The 23,438-nt window shown below is 35.0% G+C and overlaps 1 protein-coding gene across 4 annotated transcripts in view; it reads right to left on the bottom strand.

Annotated features, from left to right (window-relative positions):
• Positions 1-23,438, bottom strand: part of CNOT6L (CCR4-NOT transcription complex subunit 6 like) — a 120,400-nt gene that overhangs the window by 46,570 nt on the left and 50,392 nt on the right. For all 4 annotated transcript variants that reach the window (XM_019466739.2, XM_019466749.2, XM_019466723.2 and 1 more), the window contains exon 5: positions 1,870-1,959. In XM_019466739.2, coding sequence (XP_019322284.1) covers positions 1,870-1,959 — 90 coding nt within the window. The remainder of the gene's footprint in view (positions 1-1,869; positions 1,960-23,438) is intronic.

The raw sequence follows: 23,438 nt of genomic DNA, 5'->3' as shown, positions 1-23,438 counted from the left end.
GACTTTAGAATCAAATCAACACGGAAGGCTTACTCTACTGAATCTTAAGATATCTTATAAAATTACCATAATTAAAGACACTGTTATATTATCATAAAGACAGAATTAAATAGAGAATACAAAACCCCAGAAATAAACCCATACATACAATGACAATTTATCAGAAAGATGGCACTAAAATACAGTAATGAAAGGACAGTCTTTCCCATAAAAGGCTCAAAGTCAAATGGAAAAGTTATGAATATAGACTCCTATGATATACAAATTTCAATTCTAGGAAGATTATAGCTCTAAATGTTACAAGTAAAAAAATGAAGTTTTTAGATATAGGAAAATATATTCTTGAGCTTGGGGTAGGGAAAAATTCTTAAAAAGGACACAAAAGCAATACCATAATAGAAAAGCTCAATAAATTCAATTATGTTAAAATGTTTTCTGTTCATCAAAAGACAAATTAAGAAAGTAGAAAGGCAAACGAGCATGGGAGAAGATGTCTGCAACATATATGCCAACAATGACTCATAACTAAAGCACTGAAGACCTCCTTTAAAATTATATACACACAAACCCCACACACATGCCATATGACCGGGTCAAGTGGCTACATCTATATTGACAAAGGAGAATTGTATTTTTAAAGCAAAAAGGAATTAGTGTACACATACTATATATACAGCTGAATTAAACTTTTAGCTAGATAGTCTTAATTTGTTACTGAAAGAACCTCTCAAGTTTATTAACTCTCTCTCATCAATCAACTTTAGTCTTTATAAGCCAAAAAAATTTGCAATGATATTAATTTGGTTTTACATTATTGTAAATATCACCATTTTTAAAAATTTTTTTACGTAGGTGTCTTCTATGATGGAGATATTTAAAAAAAAAGTATAGACAACATATTGTGATGATGGCCTGATCCTGGAATCTAGATGTCTCTGTTTGGGATTCTATATTTTAGAAAGACATTATTCCAAGAAAAATATCTGAATTCAAGCATCTATACATTTACTCATATTTTGAGTGCTTAAGCAAAAACAAGTTTTAAGTCAAATACTTAATAGACTTCTTATATTAAAAAAATTTCTATTTGGAATACAACTATTTTAGTCAGATATATTTGGTGTTCTTTTTTCTTTTTTTTGAAATCTTAAAAACAGAGATTTATTCTATTATTGAAATCCACAAACACAAAAACTCCTTTAGGTTGTACTATTTTGAAACATTTTTCTTTTGTATATCATGAAATTGAATTTGTAGTTTTTATGAAATGAAGGGACAAAATCAGTAACTTTAGAGTTATTTTAAATTCTTTTTAAGATTATGCATTGCCCATAAGCACATGTTTCCTGATTGCATTTGGTTTTTTAAATTACATTTTTGTCACTAATATTTTATGACAGAGTTGGTGTTCTTAATCAAAATCCTGCTTGCAAAATTTCCCCGAATGTGTAGTGAATCAAACTAGTAATTTTGTTCACAAAAAAATGTGTACAGTGTGTGGGATCCATGTAATCTGCTTACAATTAATAACTATGTACCTGTGATCAAGAGAACCAGCTGTGTAATTTGGGAAAATCACATTTTATTCTCTGAATCTCAGAACTTGCATCTGTGCAACCAGTAAAAATTCCTACCTCCTAGGTTCTTTAGAAAGATTAAATAATATAACTAAAGCTCGTAACATATTGCTTGGTAAATAGAAAGTACTCGGTATATGAAAAGATTGTCCCACTACCATGAAATATAATAACTCCAAAATTGTAAAAAGTTATAAAAAAAAAAAAAAAAGTCAGATGCTCTTAAGCAACATGTGACATATAAGCTAGCAGTAATACATGTTGAGTTCACTATTTTGTCATTAAGACTTACCTGCAAGATTGTCAAGCATGAAGTTCAGTAGCTTTCGGGTTCCATCTGGGTCCTGGTATAAATTGAGAATATCCTGTGATAAAGGATTGCCTAAATCAGAATACAAAAATAAAATCTGTAAGACTTACAATTGTTAGGACCAGACAAATGTATGCAATAAAACAAAATACTAATTTTCTAAAGTGAATGTTACAGTATTTAATGTTACATTAATTTTAAGAAATTATGTGAATTTAAAGAAATACTTTAAGACAGTCATAAAAATTTCAGAAAAGTTATTTCTTTCCAGATTTCACTGTTTATACTAGCTGCCTACAATTTGTTTGCCAAAACCACCTATATATGTAAACATATATATTAAACTTAGTCAATTCTGAAGTACTATCACAAATCAGCACAATGAATTAACCTTTATAAGTTCTGTTTATCTTTGAAGACAATATTCTAACTGAAAGACAAATAGTCCTGTATGAGAAAGAATGAATGATACCATAAAAAAGGTGCATCCATCAATAAATAAATAAATGAGTGAATGAATGAATGAATGAATGAATCAGTCAGTCAAGGTGCATACTAAAATATTTGGGTAGTTTAGTACATATACTCAATGTACTAGCAAAAAAAATCATGGTCAATGAGTTAGGCAGATTATAGCTAAAAATAAAATTGTTGAACAGAAAATACATTCAAAGAAACTACCCAAAATGCATCAATAAGAGAAAGATATAAAATATGAAACAGTAAAAATATGTGAGTTAGAATAAGAAATCTTGGGGTACGTGGGTATCTCAGTCAGTTGAGTGTCCAACTTGTGATTTCCAGTCAGATCATGATCTCATGGTTTGTGAGATTGAGCCCTTCACCAGGCTGCACACTGACAGCTCAGAGCCTGCTTAGGATTCTCTTCTTTCTCTCTCTCTCTCTCTGCCCTTCTCCCTGGTCATGCTTGCTGCTCTCTCTCAAATTAAGTAAATAAACTTTAAAAAAATAAAAATGAAAAATCTTAACATATATTAAGTTGGAGCTCTAGAAACAGAGAATAGGACTTGGGTCTCTAGCTCAACATCTAAAGAAAGAAGCTGGAAGTTGTCACTCTGTCCCCACAGTTAAGATCATAAGGCAAACTGCTGCCCTAAACACAAACAGGCAGATACAGAGAATCACAGCCTAGTGGCAGCTAAAGTCCAGATACAGAAGCCCAGAAATGGAACTAGTAATAGTTGAAACAGGTTAAATCATAATCGACAAATTGTCAGAGGCTTGGAAGACATTAACTAGAGAATTAAAAACTCAAGAAGGAACACAGTCTTAGGAATATCCAACATTCTCTGAGTTTTACTTCCAGGAGACTGACCAGGTTTTTAATATAAAGACTGGATAAAAATTCCCCTTATGCTTCTGGCAGGAAGAGTAATGCTCTCCTTAACAAGTCCTGCATGCAAGGAAAACTATTTTACCAGAGTATAATCAGGTGAAGTTTTACCATTTAATGTGAGGTAAATACCCAACACTCCAGCCCTCTCTAGCCTAATTTGGGGTGGAGAAAGTAGGAAGGAGATCTAATTCAGGCCCATTTTTAATGGGACTGAGACCTAATCATAAAACTATAGGACTCTTCCTCCCCTTCCACATCATGCAATCACATCAGTATTGTTTCTGTATAATAACAGATGATTATGGTAAACAGAACTAGAAGCTCGGAGTCCTTTGGGAAAACCCAAAGGCAACAGGAGATAAAAACAAGAAAACTGGAAAAAAAATTTAGATTCTGACATATGACAGCCAACAGGAAACAAGGCCTGTTGGAAAGACAGTTTAAAGAGAAGTGAGAAGACACATTACTTAAATAGAAAAAGGCTGCAAACTTTCACAAGATAATTTTTAAAGAATGAATACACTGACAGAAGAAGCACAACATATAGAAAGAAGTACATGAAAGGATTTCATTTTACATTGTACGGCAAACTTGTGAAGGACAATTGTAAATAGAAAGCCTTAAAACCCTTTGGGGAAAATAACCAGCTACTTAAAAACAAAACAAAACAAAACAAACACGGTAATGGTAATAAAATTCATTAGCAAGAATGGAAGCTGGAATAGAGTGGAATAATATCTCCCAAGACTGCAAAATGGTATTTAAGACTTCAACACTCCTCCACTAGTTATCAACAGAAAAAGTAAACAGAAAGTCAGTAGAGATGGAAATGAGAAAAACCTGTCAACCGATATGACGATATTTATATAACACCATACTCATACAGAGGAAAATATATGATCTTTTCGAGTGTACACAAACATTTACCAAGACACCATTTTCTGGGCTAGGAAACAAACTGTGACATGTTTAAAAGAAGTAAAACCAAAGCATACTGACCATAATAAAACTAGAAATCAACAACAGAGAACTAAAAAAACTCCAGGTATTTTGAAATTAGACATCACACACACACACACACACACACACACACACACACACACACACACACACACAAAATGGGGCACCTGGGTGGCTCAGTTGGCTAAGCCAATTTTAGCTCAGGTCATGATCTCATGATTTGTGAGTTCAAGTTCCTCAATGGCTTTGTGTGGACAGCTCAGAGCCTAGAGCCTACTTCGGATTCTGTATCTCCCTCTCTCTGCCCTCCCCTGCTCACTCTCGTTCTCTCTCTCTCAAAATAAACATTAAAAGAATTTAAAAAAAAAAGAAATTAAACATTATACTTCTAAGTAATCTATGGGTCAAAGAGAAAGTCACAAGGAAATTTAACTGAACTAAAATGAAAATACATCATCAAAATTTGTATGATGTACCTAAGTTAGTGTCTAGAGGGAAATTTATAGGATTAAGCTTTATTTTAGAAAATAAGATCTAAAAGCAATGACTTAACTTCCAAATTAAGAATCTAAAAAATGAGCAAATGAATGCCAAAGAAAATAGAAAGAAGGAACAACAAAGAGGAGACATCAATAAAATTTATAACAGAAAAACAAGAGACTACTACCAAATCTAAAGCATGATACTTTGAAAAAGAGGCAAAAAAATTTTTGATAAACCTACATTTGATCAGAAGAAAAAAAACAGACACAACTCACCAATATCAAGAATTAAAGATTAGGAAACAGCCCTCTTTAATGCCTTGAGGCATTAGGAGGATAAGGAATATTAAGAAAACTTTAGGTCCTTAGGTTCAACAACTTAGAAAAAAAATGACAAATTCCTTGAAAGACAGAAAATACCACCCCTCACTGAAAACAGAAATGGATAGAAAATGAAGCCACAAATGGCAGACTAAGAACTTCCAAAAATTTGCCCCTTTGTAAGAACAAAAGGGCAGAATAGCAGTGAAGACAGTAATTTTTGGGGTTTAGATAACTTCTGGTCCCTCACTGCCAGGGCAGCTTGGCAACCACTGAAGCAACCAAAACTGAGCTCCAGCCTTTCAAAGCCTCATTCAAATGACTAGTCATTTATCTCTGACTTCTTTGGTAGTGGTTCCCTGACTCTTGCCAAGTGCTAAAAGCCTTCAACCTGAATGAAGGGTAGGGAGAGTGTTAAGGCATGTTTGAGGAAACCATTACTGGTAAATGCTTACTTATGCTAACTTATGGCTGCCTGAGGTCATAGAAACAGGTAAGGCAAACAACAGACTAACCTAAATGCTTAAGAAAAGCTTGGGATAAGAGCTCAATAAGGGTTCTGAAAGGCTCTGACAGGGGCACCTGGGTGGCTCAATCTGTCAAGCTTCCAACTTCGGCTCAGGTCATGTCTCACAGTTCGTACATTCAAGCCCCACATCAGACTCTGTGCTGACAGCTCAGAGCCTGGAGCCTGTTTCGGATTCTGTGTCTCCCTCTCTCTCTCTCTCTGCCCCTTCCCGGCTCACACTCTGTCTCTTGCTCAAAAATAAACAAACATTAAAAATAAAAAAAAGAGTTTGAAAAGCTCTGACATATTCCAGGCACTCTAGGAGACCATAACTGTGGGGGGCTCTGCATATGCTCATGAAAGACCAAAAAATAGTGTACTTTCACCTTTTCCTGATCTTGAGGCTGTGCACAAGTAAGAAGTAAAGGCTAAGACAGAGTGGTATACTTCTTGGCTAATTATTGAAAGCATTTCCCAAAACACACAAAGAGCCACGTGGCCAAGATTGGAAGATTCACTGGTTCCAGGAACTTTAAAAGATCTATGCCTAAGCATTAACTGAACACTAAACTGAAGAGAGATTTCAATATAATTACATGATAAAAAAAAAAATATGAAATTTACAGAATTAGTTCTGAAAGTCACTAAAGGAACAAACAACAAATAACCCTTGGAATAGGAGGTATCATAATTTCAGAGTTGCCACATTATTTAAAATGTCCCAGTTCTTAATGCAATTACAAAGGATGCAAAGAAACAAGAGTATGTCTTATAACAGGGGGCGGAAACAATGAATAGAAACTGTCTCTGAGGATAATAAAAACTGTACCTGAGGACTATACTACAAGTCTTTCAAAACCTATTTTAATATGTTCAAAGAGCTAAAGAAAACCATATCTAAAGAAGTATGACAATGATGTCTCAACAAAGAATATGAAAAAAGAAATCAAAATCACAAAAAGTAACCAAATAGAAAACAAAAACATCAACAAGATATATGCACCTGTATGTTCACTGTAGCATTATTTATAATAGCTGAGATATGGAAACAACTATCCATCTACAAATAAAAAAATTGGTATGAGTAGGCAATGAAATATTATTTACCCATTAAAAATGAAAGTTTCCCATTTAAGACAACATGGAAGGATCTAGAGAGCATTATGCTAAGTGAAGTAAGTCAGACAAAAATAAAAATACCATATGATTTAACTTATATGTGGAATCTGAAAAAAATGAAGAACACACAAACAAAAACAGACCTTTATATACAAAGAACTGCTGGTTTCCAGAGGGGAGCTGGGTGAGTGGTAGGAAACATCAATGAAGGAGATTCAGAGGTTACACCTCTCATTATAAAACAAGGAGATCACAGAGATGAAACGTACACCATAGGGAATGCAGTCAATAACACTGCAATAACCTTGTATGGTGACAGAGAGTCACATTTACTGTGGTGAGTATCGTGTACTGTGCACAAATGTCAAATCCCCAAGCTGTACACCTGAAACTAACATAACATTGTATGTCAAGTATACTTGGATAATAAAACTTAAAGAAAAAACAGAAACACACAGATATCAGAAATAAACTATTGGTTACCAGAGGTGGGAGGGATTAAGGGCAGGCAGAATAGATGAAGGGGATTAAAAGGAGCAAATTTCCAGTTACAAAATAAGTCATGGGAATGTAATGTACATCATAGAGAATACAGCCAATAATATAATACCTTGTATGGCAATCAATGGTAATAACTTATCATGGGGATCATTTCATAATGTATAAAGATTTCAGATCACTATGATGTATACCTGAAACTAACAGTATTACTGTATGTCAATTATACCTCAAAAAAATAAGTAGCTCTTCTAAAACTAGGTAAATAAACACAAATTTTAAAAAGCAATAATTTCTATTATTTTTCAGCAAAGTGCAGGAACAGGAAGGAAATAGGACAGGTTTCATGTTTGTTATATCAGCTTTGGGACTGACTTTCCTAAAATTTAGGCCAAAACAAAGTTCACATCTCTTCTGACAATAAATGTGGATACTCATGTAAGATCATTCAGTTGACATACAACATTTGGTGTTACCAAGATAGCCACTTAAAGAACCACAATGCATTAAGAAAATCTTTCAGGAAAAACAAAACAAAAAAAACACTTCTGACAGCATAAGAACAATTGAGGAATTTTCAGGGATAGTCACCTCCAGCTGAGAAAAGAGTAAGCACAGGGAAACAGAATCAGGAAGATAAAAAGAATGAAGCAACCTCATCTCTTCTCTTGGTTACTGCTACATTTTCCTGTAAGCACTGTCTACCCTGATAATACAGACTGTTATTCTTCTGAAGATGGGCAGATCTCAGTGATTCAAACTAGTAAAATCATTAAGAATCACATTAAGCAAACACCTGGATAAAAGCCAAACTCAGAGAAATAGCAAGTATACTGGCGGATTCCAGTGGCTAGGGGGGAGGGAAGCAGGGGAGATAATGGTCAAAGGTTACAAAGGTCCAGTTAGGAGATTAACAAGTTTTTGGGGGCCTAATATACAGCATGGTGACTATAGTTAATTACACTGTAGTATATACTTGCTAAGAGAGTTAAACTTAAAAAGTTCTCAACACAAAAAATACATGGTAATTATGTGATGAGATGGAGGTGTTAGCTACAAGTATGCTGATAATCATTTTGCAATATATAAGTATATCAAATCAATACACTGTATACCTTAAACTTACACTGTTATATCTCAATTACATCTCAATAAATCCAGAAAAAAATAAAAACATTAAAAAAATCAAAATATTAAAAAAGAAACCAAACAGAAATTATTAAGTTGAAAAGTACAATGAAAATAATTACTAGAAGGACTCAAGAGTAGTAGTGGATAGGCAGAAGAAAGGACCTATGAACTTAAAGACAGGACAGGTAAAGTTATAACAGTCTGGAAGAACTGGGGGGGGGGGGGGGGAGGGGAGGGAGAAAGGAAAAATAAATGAACAGAGATTAAAGATATACCAGCATACAAGAAGTATACCAACATTATGTAGGATGGGAAACCCAGAAGAGGAAGCAAGCAAAGAACAAAAAAATTTGAAAAAATAATCAGGAGCATCCCAAATTTGATGAAAAGTATTAATATACACATCTAATAAGCTTAACAAACTCTACGTAGAATAAAGTGAAACAGATCCACACTTAAACAAATTATAATAAAACTACAGAAAATCAAAAACAGAATCTTAAAGTAACAGGAAAATAGCAACACATCATGTACAGACAATCAATAGTATTAACACTGTATTTTCTCATCAGAAACTGTGGAGGTCAAAAGGCAGAAGAATGACATATTCAAAGTGATGAAAGAAAAAAAATGTCAACTAAGAACTTTATATCTAGCAAAAATATCTTTCTTAGATAAGGGAGAAATTAAGACATTGCCAGATAAATAAAAACTGAATGAGTTTGTGGCTAGATCAGTCCTATAGAAAATACTAAAGGGATTTCTTTAGGCTGAAATGAAACTTGAATTCATATGATTAAATAAAGAATGCCAATAAAGATAATTATATAAGTATAAATGAAGATAGCATAACTACAATTAGTGTTTTTAATCTAGCTAAGAAGACGACTGCATACAGCAATAATAATAAATCTATGCTGATGGGCATATAATATGTAAAGATAATATTTATGACAATAATAGAACAAATGAGAAGCGAATGAAGCTATAGGTGCAAAGTTTTTTATATTATTGAAATTAAGTTGCTATTAATCCAAATTAGACTACTATAACTAAGATTTTTATTGTAATCCCTAAGGTAACCATTAAGAAAATAACTCAAAATAATATAGGCAAAAGAAACAAGGGAATTAAATTGGTACACTGGAAAATACTCATTTAACCAAAAAGGCATTAATTGGGGAACAGAGGAACAAGAAGAACCTAACACATAGAAAACAGTAAAATGACAGACAAAAATCCTACCTTATCAGCAAACACATTAAATGTAACTGGATTAATCTCTGGTTAAAATGCAGAGATTAGCAGAATGAATAATAAAAAATAATCCATTATATGCTGTCCATAAAAGACATACTATATATTCAAAGATACAAATAGAATGAAAGTAAAAGAATAGAAAAGGGTATGCCATGCAAACAGAAAAGAGAGCTGGGGTAGTTATACTAAGAAAGGGATAATCTCAATGTCCTTTATCAATGAAAGAAATTGAATTAACAGTTAAAAACTTTCAACAAAGAAAATTCCAGGACCATATGGTTTTACTGGAAAATTCTACCAATAATTTAAGAAAGCAGTATACAAATGTTATTATGCAAACTATTCCAGAAAATAGAAGTGTTAGTAACACTTGGGGCACCCGGGTGGCTCAGTCCTTTAAGCATCTCACTCTTAATTCTAGCTTAGGTCATGATCTCACAATTTGAAGGATCAAGTCCCACGCATCAGGCCCCCCACTGGTAGTGCAGTGCCTGCTTGGGACTCTCTCTCTCCTTCTTTCTCTGCCCCTCTCCCACTTGTGCACGCTCTCTCTCAAAATAAACAAATAAAATACACTTTAGAAGTGTTAGTAACACTCTCCAACCCATCTTATGAGGTCACCAGTATTCCGAAATCAAATAAAAAACATTGTAAGAAAGGCATTACAGCATATGTCTTATGATCATTAATGTATAAATCCTGAACAAAATACTAGCAAATCAAATCCAACAATATATTAAAAAGAATACATAAAGACCAAGTGGTTTTTTTTTCAAGTGGTTTTTAAAATGGGAATAGAGGTTGGCTCAACATCTGAAAATCATTAGCATAATTCAACATATAAACAAATTAAAGAAAAATTATATGATCATCTCAAAACTTGTACACAAAGTATTTGACCATATTCAACTTCCATCAATGATAAAAACTTTCAAGCAAATGCAAAATAGAAGTAAATTTATATAACCTGAAAAAGCACCTATGCACCTGAAAACTTTTTACTGATATAATTAATGGTGAGAGACTGAGTGCTTTTCCCTAAAATTGAGAACAAGGCAAGGATGTGCACTATCATCACATGTATTTATACTGTCCTAGCCAATACAAGGCAATAAATTAAAAGACTATGTATGGGAAAGAAAGAAATGAAACAGTGTCTATTTACAGAATTTTGTAGGTGTTTACAAATGTTGCAAGAGACAGGGCAACATATTTAAAAATCAGTTGCATTTTAATTCTACAATATCAATGAGTAACTGGAAATTTAGAAAGCAGTATCATTTACAACAGCATCAAAAATATCAAATAAGTACAAATATAGCAAAGTGTTTGTAAGATATTCATGCTGAAAACTATATAACATTAAAGAAATAGAGTAAAGAAGACCTACATAAACGCAAGAGATACACTGTATTCACAGATTGGAAAACATAATCTCAAGATTAAGATACCGAATCTCCTCAAACTGATCTACATGTTCATCATAATCCCAAAAAAGATTTCAGCAGGATATTTTGCAAAAATAAGCTGATTCTATAATTTATGTAGAAATGTATAGCATCTAGAAGTATAAAAGCAAACGTGAAAAATAATCACAAAGTTGGAGAGTGGCCCTATAAAGAAACAGAAAACACAAACCACAGATTAGGAGAAAATATTTGCAAAACACTTATTTTAAAAAAGGATCTGAATCCAGAATATATAATAAACTCTTAAATATCAGTAATTAGAAAAAAGCAACTCAATAATAAAACTAAGCAAACAATTGAATAGACACTTGAATCAAGATACATAAACACATGAAAAGACACATTGTATCATTATTAAAGAAATAAATGAAATATCCCTGCATTCTATTAAAATGGCAAAAATTAAGAGATTGATAATACCAAGTGCTGACAATGATGCACAGCAACTAAAATTCTCCCATACTTTTGGTGAGGAAGCAAAATGATACAGCTGCTTACAGAAAAGGTTTTTTTTTATGAAGTTTAGCACACATCTACCATACAACCTGGCAATCCCACCCCAAGTATTTACCCAAGGAAGATAAAAACTTGTTTCACACAAAAATTTGTCTTTAAATGTTTACACAGGGCTTTTATTTCTCATCACCCCTAACTGGAAACCCAAAAGTCCTTCAATTTGTGAATAAAAATCTGTTGTACATCCACACAATGGAATACTACTCAGCAACAGAAATGAATTACTGTTATAGACAACAACATGGATGAATCTCTAATGCATTATGCTAAAGGAAAGAATCCAGACTCAAAAGGCTACACAGTGTGTGTTTCCATATAGTATAGAAAGCAGATGAGAGTAGGTGTTGACTTCAGCAACAAATGAAGTGAGGGGTGACAGAACACTTCCATTTCTCAATTGTGGTGAGGGTTATGAAACTATAAACAAACAACATCCACCAAAACATTCACCAAAGGGGTGAATTTCACTACTATAAACTGTAACTTAGTAAAAAAGTTGCTAAAAATTTAATTTTTTCAAAAATATACTTAAGGAATAATTTCAAGAGTAATCGCTACATCTAAAAATAGAACATACTAACTCCAAAGCAATAAAAGTATATAGACAAAAGGAAAAAATATTTCTAGAAAGGCAAAAGGGGGAGGTGATATCAAAAGGTAGAATAGTATAACACAAAAATATTCATAATTACAATATAGGTGAGGCAACTGATCTGAACCCACATTAAAAACAACATAAAGCCAGAATGGATTAACAACAAAGTTCAGCTATATACTATTTGCAAGAGATACACCTAAGCATAAGTACACAGAAAGGTTAAAAGTAAACAGATGAAAAAAGATATATTAGACAAACATTAACCAAAAGAAAACTTGCCCAGCTGTAATATTAGACAAACAAAGACTAAGATGAAAATACTAACAAAGGAGGAAGAGGCTCACTACCCAATATCAGGTTCTGTTCACCAAAAGGTATAGTAGTATACAGTATACATAATAAAATAATCTCAAAAGCTATAAAGCAAAAGCTGGGTGAACTACATGGGGGAATGAATAAATCCACAATTTTAGTGGAAATTTTAGCATTAAGTACCTTAATTACTAAAAGAGTAAATAGCCAAAAATTTGTAAAGACAAAAGATCTGAGCAATAAATTTGATCTAATGGACAAATATATATTATGACCACTTTCATACAAATAAATTTGAAAAATTAAAAAGCAAACAAATTCCAATACTACACATATGGTCCAACAAAACTGACTCATTAACAATTAGAAATCCTCAATGATCCTTCTAACTACAAATATATTGGGGTGGTAATTAAATATGTTTCATAAAGAAACACCTAGCAGTGACAGCTTTATACAATTATTCTCTATAGAATAATTTATAGAATTATCTTAAGGAACATGTTAGTTGAATCTTACACAAACTTTTTAAAGAGGACAGAGGAAGAATCTTATTCAGGTCTATTTTGCTCATGAGCATATGTTTAAAATTCCTAACAGAAATTTTTTGGAGAGAGGCAGTCCACCAGGGACCCTGTAGTTCCCTCTTCATTCTTGGTGAGTATGACAGATGCTGAGGCCTATCAGTCTGATACTGAGCAGTTTCTATAGCTAGCTATACTGGCAACTAGATAGGTTAAGGCAACCATAGTAATATTTCCATGTAACTCTTTGCCCTTTGGGGAATCAGGACTAGCTTTTTGCTGCTTGCTACAGTATTTGCTTCTTCCTTCAAAAGTGCTGGAGTGATAGACTTGAACTACGCAGGTGCAATGCAAACTCACTGCGTACACAGCACGTGGCTGGTTGGGCCCATCTTATTGTTTGAAGTCATAATGTTCTTTGTCTCTGACCCAGGAGTCTCACTGTCTTCTGCCACTATCCATGAAACAATAATTGGCTAACTTATTAGCTTATAAGAGTAAAAATCTCCAAGCTTTCACAGTCCTTGACATATATTATCAAAATAAATCCAGCATATGAAAGCACCAGGGTGGATTTATCTCAGTAAGACAAGTGTAGTTAAATTGGAAATGATGGGGCACCTGGCTGGCTCAGTCAGAAAAGCATGTAACTCTTGATCACACCATAGTAAGTTTGAGCCCAAAAGAGGGTGTAGAGATTACATAACAAAACATTTAAAAAGGAATAAAAAGTAAAAACTGTACAGATATAATTTATTAACTCAACCTATGAAATGAGAAAAATAATCATTTCATAATTGATGAAAAAAATATTTAATAAAATTCAGCACTTGCATAAATAGAAACAGAAGAAAGCTTCAGAGCACCTGGTTGGTTCAGTCAGTTTAGTGTCTGATTTTGGCTCAGGTCACAATCTTACAGTTTGTAGGTTCAAGACCCACTTCGAGTTCTGTGCTGACAGCTCAGAGCCTGGAGCCTGCTTCATATTCTGTGTCTCCCTCTCTCTCTCTCTCTCTCTGCCCCTCCCCAGCTTGTCTCTCTCCCTCTCAAAAATGAATAATAAACCTTTTGTTAAAAAAAGGAAAACTTGGGGCGCCTGGGTGGCTCAGCTGGTTAAGCATCCGACTTTGGCTCAGGTCGTGATCTCGCGATCTGTGATTTCGAGCCCCACGTTGGGCTCTGTGCTGACAGCTTGGAGCCTGGAGCCTGGAGCCTGGAGCCTGCTTTGCATTCTGTGTCTCCCTCTCTCTGCCCCTCGCTCACACTCATGCTGTCTTCTCTGTCTCTCAATAATAAATAGAAGTTAAAAAAAAATTTTTTTTAAAAAAGGAAAACTTCTAAAAAAAAAAACTAAAAAACTAAAAACTATAAAGCAAGTATCATTATTAATGGAAAAATATTAGAAGCATTTATTTTAAAATTTAGAATAGAAACATACCCACCCAGTATTAATACTTCTACTCAACATTATAGTAAAATACCCAGAAATAAGCACATAAGATTTTGAAACAAAACCACCATCAGCAAATTAAATGATTACCTGCATACAAAACCCAAAGGAATCCGCAGGCAAATTTTAAGAAGGATGAGAATTAGGCAAAAACTTTACTATAAATCAGTTTTTCTTACTTGTATTTCTATACAAGTATTTCTTGTACTTGTATTTCTATACAAAAGATGTGCAGAAAATTATAAAATTTTATTTGAAGACATTAACTAAGATCTAAATAAATGGACAAGATGCTAAAATTCATAGATAGGAAGACTCAATATATTAAGATGTCAATTCTTACAGAAATCAAGAAACTGATCCCATTTACAACTGCACCAAGAACAATAAAATACCTAGGAATAAACCTAACCAAAGCTTTAAAAGACCTGTATGCTAAAAACCTTAGAAAACTTATGAAGGAAATTGAAGAAGACACAAAGAAATGGAAAAACATTCCATGCTCATGGATTGGAAGAATAAATATTGTCAAAATGTCAATACTAACCAAAGCAATCTACACATTCAATGCAATCCCAATCAAAATTGCACCGGCAGGGGTGCCTGGGTGGCTCAGTCGGTTAAGTGTCCGACTTCGGCTCAGGTCATGATCTCGCGGTTCGTGGGTTCAAGCCCCGCATCAGGCTCTGTGCTGACAGCTCAGAGCCTGGACTCTGCTTTGGATTCCATGTCTCCCTCTCGCTCCACTCCTCCCCTACTCATGCTCTCTCTCTCCCAAAAATAAATAAACATTAAAATAAAAAAACTGCACCAGCATTCTTCTCAAAGCTAGAACAAACAATCCTAAAACGTGTATGGAACCACAAAAGACCCCAAATAGCCAAAGTAATACTGAAGAAGAAAACCAATGCAGGAGGCATCACAATCCCAGACTTTAGCCTCTACTACAAAGCTGTAATCATCAAGACAGTGTGGTACTGACACAAAAACAGACACATAGACCAATGGAATAGAATAGAGAATCCAGAATTGGACCCACAAATGCATGGCCAACTAATCTTTGACAAAGCAGGAAAGAGTATCCAATGGAAAAGAGTCTCTTAAGCAAATAGTGCTGGGAGAAATGGATAGCAACATGCAGAAGAATGAAACTAGACTGCTTTCTTACACTGTACTCAAAATGGATGAAAAACCTGAATGTGAGACAGGAAACCATCAAAACCCTAGAGGAGAAAGCAGGCAACAACCTCTTTGACCTCAACCACAGCAATTTCTTACTTAACACATCTCCAAAGGCAAGGGAATTAAAAGCAAAAATGAACTACTGGAACCTCATCAAGATAAAAAGCTTCTGCACTGCAAAGGAAACAATCAACAAAACTAAAAGGCAACGTACAGAATGGGAAAAGATACTTGCAAAGGACATATCAGATAAAGGGCTGGTATCCAAAATCTATAAAGAACTCACCAAACTCCACACCCGAAAAATAAATAAATCCAGTGAAAAATGGGCAGAAGACATGAATAGACACTTTTCCAAAGAAGACATCCAGATGGCCAACAGACACATAAAAAGATGCTCAATGTCACTCATCATCAGGGAAATATAAATCAAAGCCACACCTAGATACCACCTCACACTGGTCAGAGTGGCTAAAATGAACAACTCAGGAAACTATAGATGCTGGCGATGATGTGGAGAAATGGGAAACCCTCTTGCACTGTTGGTGGGAATGCAAACTGGTGCAGCTGCTCTGGAAAACAGTGTGGAGGATTCTCAAAAACTTAAAAATAGAACTACCTTATGATCCAGCAATAGCACTACTAGGAATTTATCCAAGGGATATAAGAGTGCTGATTAATAGGGGCACATGTATCCCAATGTTTATAGCAGCACTTTCAACAACAGCCAAATTATAGAAAAAGAGCTTAAATGTCCAACTGATGAATGGATAAAGAAGATGTGCTTTATATATATACGATGGAATACTACTTGGCAATGAGAAAGAATGAAATCCTGCCATTTGCAGCAACGTGGATGGGACTAGAGGATATTAATCTAAGTGAAATCAGTCAGAGAAAGATATCATAAGTTTTCACTCATACGTGGATCTTGAGAAACTTAAAAAAAAGACCATAGGGGAAGGAAAGGGGAAAAAAATAGTTACAAACAGAGAGGGAGGGAGACAAACCATAAGAGACTCTTAAAAATGCAGAGCACAAACTGAGGGTTGATGGGGGGTGGGGGAGAGGGGAAAGTGGGTGATGGGCATTGAGGAAGGGCACTTGTTGGGATGAGCACTGGGTATTATTGTATGGAAGCCAATTTGACAATAAATTATATTTTAAAATATAATGATAAAAAATAATTATAATAAAAACAAAGTCAATTCTTCCTGAATTGACCTACACATTCAATGCAGCCCCAAAGTTCTAACAACATTTTTGGTGAACTATAACAAATTATTTCTTATGTATGAGGGACTGAAGACAGCCAGACTACCACCACACTGTGAAAGGAAAACATAAGGGAATTCCCAAACCATATATAAAGTCTTAATATAAAGCCATAAAAATGATTATGACAATGTAGTAATTAGTGCAAGGTTAGACAAACTGACTTCTGGATATACAAAATGGAGATCCAAAAACAGACCCTACCATAGCTGATAGGTGACTTTCTTGATGATCAGTGAGAAAAGGGAAAACTATTCACTAAATGATAGTGAGATGGTTGGTTATATACATAGAACAAAAACAGGATTACATCAGTCTCTAAATGAGACCCCCTCATACTATATTAAAACATCAGTTCCGGGACGCCTGGGTGGCTCAGTCGCTAAAGCATCCGACTTCAACTCAGGTCATGATCTGGCGGTTTGTGAGTTCGAACCCCACATGGACTCTCTGCTGACAGTTCAGAGCCTGGAGCCTGCTTCGGATTCTGTCTCCTTCTGTCTCTGCTCCTCCCCTGCTCGGGCTCTCTCTCTCAAAAATAAATAAACATTAAAAAAAAAATCAGTTCCAAAATGGTATTAGAAGTACTGGACAGGTACATGCAAAAGAATAAAACTGGTCCACTTTCTCACACCACACACAAAAATAAACTCAAAATGGTTTAATAACCTCAATGTAAGACCAGAAGCCATAGCATGCCTAAAGGAAAAACAAAGGCAGTCAAGTCCTGGACACTGGTTTTAATATCTTTCTGAATCTCTCTCCTCAGGCAACGTAAACAAAAGCAAAATTAAGTAACTGGACTATATCAAACTAAAAAGCTTTTGCACAGTGAAGGAAACCATCAACGAAACAAAAAAGCAATCTAATGAATGGGAGAAGATGTGTAAATGCTGTATCTATGAAGGCTTCATATCCAAAATATACAAAGTACTCTGCAAGTCACACCCCCCCCCCCAAAAAAAAAACTGATTAAAAATGGGCAGGGGACCTGAAAAGACATTTTCCCAAAGACATACAGAAGGCCAACAGACACATGAAAAGATGCTCAACATCAACAGTCATCAAAAAAATGCATATCAAAACCACAATGAGCTATCACATCACACCAGTCAGCATGGCTGGTATCTAAAGACAAGAAATAACCAGTTTTGGCAAGGATGTGGAGAAAAGAGAACCCTTTTACACTGTTGGTGGGAATGTAAATTAGTGCATCCACTATGGAACCCAGTACAGAGCAATCCCTATCAAAATAACACCAACATTCTACATAGAGCTAGAACAAACAATCCTAAAGTTTGTATGGAACCAGAAAAGACCCTGAATAGCCAAAGCAATCCTAAACAAGAAAACCAAAGCTGGAGGTATCACAATTCCAGACTACAAGCTATATTATTACAAAGCTGTAATCGTTGAGACAGTATGGTACAGGCACAAAAACAGATATATAGGTCAATGGAACAGAATAGAGAACAAAGAAATACACCCACAAATGTATGTCCAACTAATCTTTAACAAAGCAGGAAAGAATATTCAATGGAAAAAAGACCATCTCTTCAGCAAATGGTGCTGGGAAAATGAGACAGCAACAAGCAGAAGACATGTATGGACTACTTTCTTACACCATACACAAAATAAAATCAAAATAGATAAGACTTAAATGAAACACAGGAAGTCATCAAAACCGTAGAGAAGACAGGCAATAACCTCTTTGACCTTGGCCACAGCAACTTCTTGACATGTCTCTGGAGGCAAGGGAAACAAAAGCAAAAATGAACTATTGGGACCTCATCAGGATGATTAAAAAAAAAAAAAAAAAAAAAATCTTCTGCACAGCAAAGGAAACCATCAGCAAAACTAAAAGGCAACCAACCAAATGAAAGAAGATTATTTGCAAATCACATATCGGATAAAGGGTTAGTATCCAAAATCTATAAAGAACATAAACTCAACACCCAAGAAACAAATAATCCAGTGAAGAAATGGACAAAAGACATAGACACATTTCCAAAGAAGATATCCAGACGGCTAAGACACACATGAAAAGGTACTCAACATCACTCATCATCAGGGAAATAATCAAAACCAAAATGAGATACTGCTTCACACCTGTCATAATGGCTAAAATGAACAATTCAGGCAGCAAAAGATGTTGGTGAGGATGCAGAAAAAGAGGAAAGCTTTTGCACTGCTGGTGGGAATGCAAACTGGTGCCGCTACTCTGGAAAACAATATAGAGGTTCCTCAAAAAATTAAAAATAGAACTATCCTACACCCAGCAATTGCATGACTAGGTACTTATCCAAGGATACAAGAGTGCTGATTTGGAGGGGCAAATGCACCCCAATGTTTATAGCAGAACTATCAACAATAGCCAAATTATGGAAAGAGCCCAAATGTCTATCGACTGATGAATGGATAAAGATGTGTGGTGTGTGTGTGTGTGTGTATACATGTATGTATACACACACTGGAATATTACTTGGCAATGAAAAAGAATGAAATGTTGCCATTTACAACAACATGGATGGAACTAGAGTGTATTATGCTAAGTGAAGTAAGTTAGAGAAAAACAAATACGTGATTTCACTCATGTGGAATTTAAGACACAAAATAGATGAACATAAGGGAAGGGAAGCAAAAAATAATATAAAAACAGAGAAGGAAACAAACCCTCTAAAATACAGAGAACAACCTGAGGGTTACTGATGGGGTGTTGAGTGGATGAATGGACAAGGGGCATTAGGGAGGACACGCTGCCATGAGCACTGGGTGTTATATGTAAGTAATGAATCACTAAATTCTATTCCTGAAATCATTATTACATATATGTTAACTAACTTGGATTTAAATTTTTAAAAATTTTAAACAGGAAAATAGTACAGAGGTTCCTCAAAAAGTTACATAGAAATCTAATACAATCCAATAATTCCACCTCTGCACATTTACCAGAAAATGAAAACACTAATTCAAAAAGATATACACACCCTTATGTTTACTGCAGCATTATTTAAAATAGCCATGGGGCGCCTGGGTGGCGCAGTCGGTTAAGCGTCCGACTTCAGCCAGGTCACGATCTCGCGGTCAGTGAGTTCGAGCCCCGCGTCAGGCTCTGGGCTGATGGCTCAGAGCCTGGAGCCTGTTTCTGATTCTGTGTCTCCCTCTCTCTCTGACCCTCCCCCGTTCATGCTCTGTCTCTCTCTGTCCCAAAAATAAATAAAAAACGTTGAAAAAAAAAATAGCCAAGATATGGAAGCAACCCAAATATCCATCCATAGATGAATGGATAAAGAAGACAGGGTGTATATATATAAAAGAATATTACTAAACCATTAAAAATAAGAGATCTTGCCATTTGTGATGTGACAGGCATAGAAAGTATTATCCTAGGTAAGTCAGAAATACAAATACCACATGATTTCACTTATATACAGAATGAAAAAGAAAACAAATGAATAAACAAAAAGCAGAATCAGACCTATAAATACAGAGACCAAAGTGATGGCTGCCAGATAACTGCCAATGGACAAAATGAGTGAATATGACTAGGAAAGGCTCCTAGTCATAGAACGGATAAGTCAGGAGAATGAAAAGTCATCACAGGGAATATAGTCAATGGTATTGTAATAGTGTTACATGGTAACAGATGCTAGCTACACTGAGGTGAGCACAACTTAATATATAGAGTTGAATTAATATGTTGTACACCTTAAACTAATGCAACGTTGTTTGTCTACTAAAAAAAAATCAACTGACCTTAAAGATATGTGCAACCCTATGTTTACTGCAGCATTACTTACAACAGCCAAGATCTGGAAATAACCTCTGTTGAGAACTGACAGGTAAATGGATAAAGAAGATGTGGCATATACATACAGAAACAGTATTCAGCCATAAAAAAGAATGAAATCTTGCCATTTGTGAAAACATGGATGGGCCTAGAGGGTATTACCCTAAGTGAAATAAATGCTCCATTCCACTCCCTTCCCTTTTCTGGAAACACAGTGCCATTTTATGAGTACTAAAACAGATTAGGAAATTTCAAGTCTTACCTTCCTAAGAATGTAAAGCTACCATTCATTAGGGACATTTTATTCCTGTTTCTAAACCAATCCTGTTTCTACCATCTCAAACTTTGGAAAGATGGCAGAAATGGCTCTGGGTTTCTTTTCTTTTTTTATTCTCAAGTTAGTTAACATACAATGTAGTCTTGACTTCAGGAGTAGAATTTAGTGATTCATCACTTACATATAACACTCAGTGCTCATCCGGACAAGTCCCCTCCTTAATGCTCATCACCTGTCTACCCCACCCCCATCAACCCTCGCTTGGTTCTCTGCATTTAAATTTTTTTTTTTTTTATGTTTCTTTACTTTTGAGAGAGACAGAGTACGAGTGGAGGAGGGGCAGAGAAGGAGACACAGAATCTGAAGCAGGTTCCAGGCCCTGAGCTATCAGCACAGAGCTGGACGTGGGGCTCGAACACACAAACCAGGAGATCATGACCTGAACCGAAATCAGATGCTCAACCGACTGAGTCACCCAGGTGCCCTTGTTCTCTGCATTTAAGAGCCTCTTATGGTTTGCCTCCCTCTGTTTTTATCTTATTTTTCCTTCTCTTCCCCTATGATCATCTGTTAAGTTTGTCAAATCCCAGATATGAGTGAAATCAAGTGGTATCTGTCTTTCTTTGACTGACTTATTTCTATTTTCCTTAGCATAATAAACGTCCTTGGCTTTTCTGTATTGGATCACCTGAAGAGAAAGTGGTACTCTACCAGAATAATAGATTTTCAAAGAGAAAAGGAATGCAGATAGGTATTTACCTTAGAACAAACTGAAGTTTAATAAAAAGAAACTTATTCATAGGAATGAACAAAGCTAAGTGATAGTTCACGAGGCAGAGCTGGTACCCAATTTGAAGGACTAGAAGTCTAAGAAGAGACTTTAACAAATGCGAATCAGTAAACAAAAGGACACTAGGATCAAAGGCCAGCCAAAAACAGTAGTTTGGAAGACTAAGATTTTAACTAGTAAAATGGATGAAGGACAAGGAGATAACAGATATTCAGAATGATTCATTCAGTTGATGCTTAGTATAAATTTTATGGGAATAGGTCTTTACATGAGATAATACGGAATGGGGTATGAAACAGTAAGATAGGGAATATTTGCGTTTTCAGGAACATCACGTTGTACAAAGGGTAAATCCACTGAGTTCAATAGTAAATTATTCATTTGTCACTGATGTGCTCTCCATCAATATTAGCAGGAGGAGAACGGCTGTTTTGGTTTTTTTTTGTTTTTTTTTTTTTTAGTTTTTTTAATGTTTGCTTATTTTTGAGAGAGAGAGCATGAGCGGGGGTGGGGGGGGGGGGTAGAAAAAAGAACGGAACGGAACGGAAAGAAAAGAAGGAAGAATCCGAAGCAGGCTCCAGGCTCTGAGCTATCAACACAGAACCTGATGCAGGGCTCGAACCCATGAACCATGAGATCAATGACCTGAGCCAAAGTCAGACACTTAACCGACTGAGCCACCAGGTGCCCCAAAAATGGCTGTTCTAATTGATGTTAAAAGAAGCAATGGTTATTCTTAGAGACAAAAAAATTACTACGATCAGTACAAAAGTGTGAATTTCATGCTTCATGAGTCTAATAAGATTATAAAAAATGACAGTCATTCTGTAATTTTTTTTAAATGTTTATTTATTTTGAGAGAGAGACAGACCAAGAGAGCACACAAGCACAAATGGGAGAGGAACAAAAAGAGAGGGAGAGACAGGATCCCAAGCAGGCTCCATGCTGTTAATCTTAAACCATGAGATCGTGTCCTGAGCCGAAATCAAGAGTTGGATGCTTAACCAACTAGCCATCCAAGTGCCCTCATAATATTTTTTAATAGAGAAGAACAGACCTGCACTCATTCCAATTCTAGCTGGATGGCTGTTTCAAGTCTAACATATAAGAATAAGATTCAGCATACAGAGATTAAGGTGAAATGTCCCAACAGTTAAAAATGAAATGCCTTGGGGTTAATCTTCAAGAAAATATTTTTAGATATAAGTATCCCCTGGTTCTTCATATAGGATAAAAAATATCAAAAAAAAAAGTCCTACAGAGAGAGTAAAAACACAAGACATACCATTCATATAATTATCTAATTTACAAAAGATTAACTATACAAAGAAATCTAATACTATTTCTGTCATGTCAACCAATAATATCAGGATTCTTTCAATTCATATTCAAGCTTCTTTCTTAATACTCCATTATATGACATAAGCAAATGCAAACAGAACAGAACATGTTCTCAGAGACTCAAATTGTCTTTGAAGAAGGAAAATAAAATAAGGAAGTGTTTACTTTATAAGGCTTTGATTAATGTCCATTCCTCATGAGCATAGAGTAAAATATTTAACCAATATAGTACATCTGTATTTAGTCCTCTAAAATCAAAATAAACCCTTCTTCCTATGCTATGCCATAAGAGATTTTTATAACAAATTTCACTATTAATATGAATTGAGAATGACTTTCATCCCAAACTGCCTGAGATGAGATTATCAAAGGAACATCTATCTTGGATTGA

This window comes from Panthera pardus, unplaced genomic scaffold, assembly GCF_024362965.1.
Source record: "Panthera pardus isolate Hobbes unplaced genomic scaffold, ASM2436296v1 HiC_scaffold_13, whole genome shotgun sequence".
Classification (NCBI taxonomy): Eukaryota; Metazoa; Chordata; class Mammalia; order Carnivora; family Felidae; genus Panthera; species Panthera pardus.
This window is presented reverse-complemented; position numbering and strand designations above follow the sequence as displayed.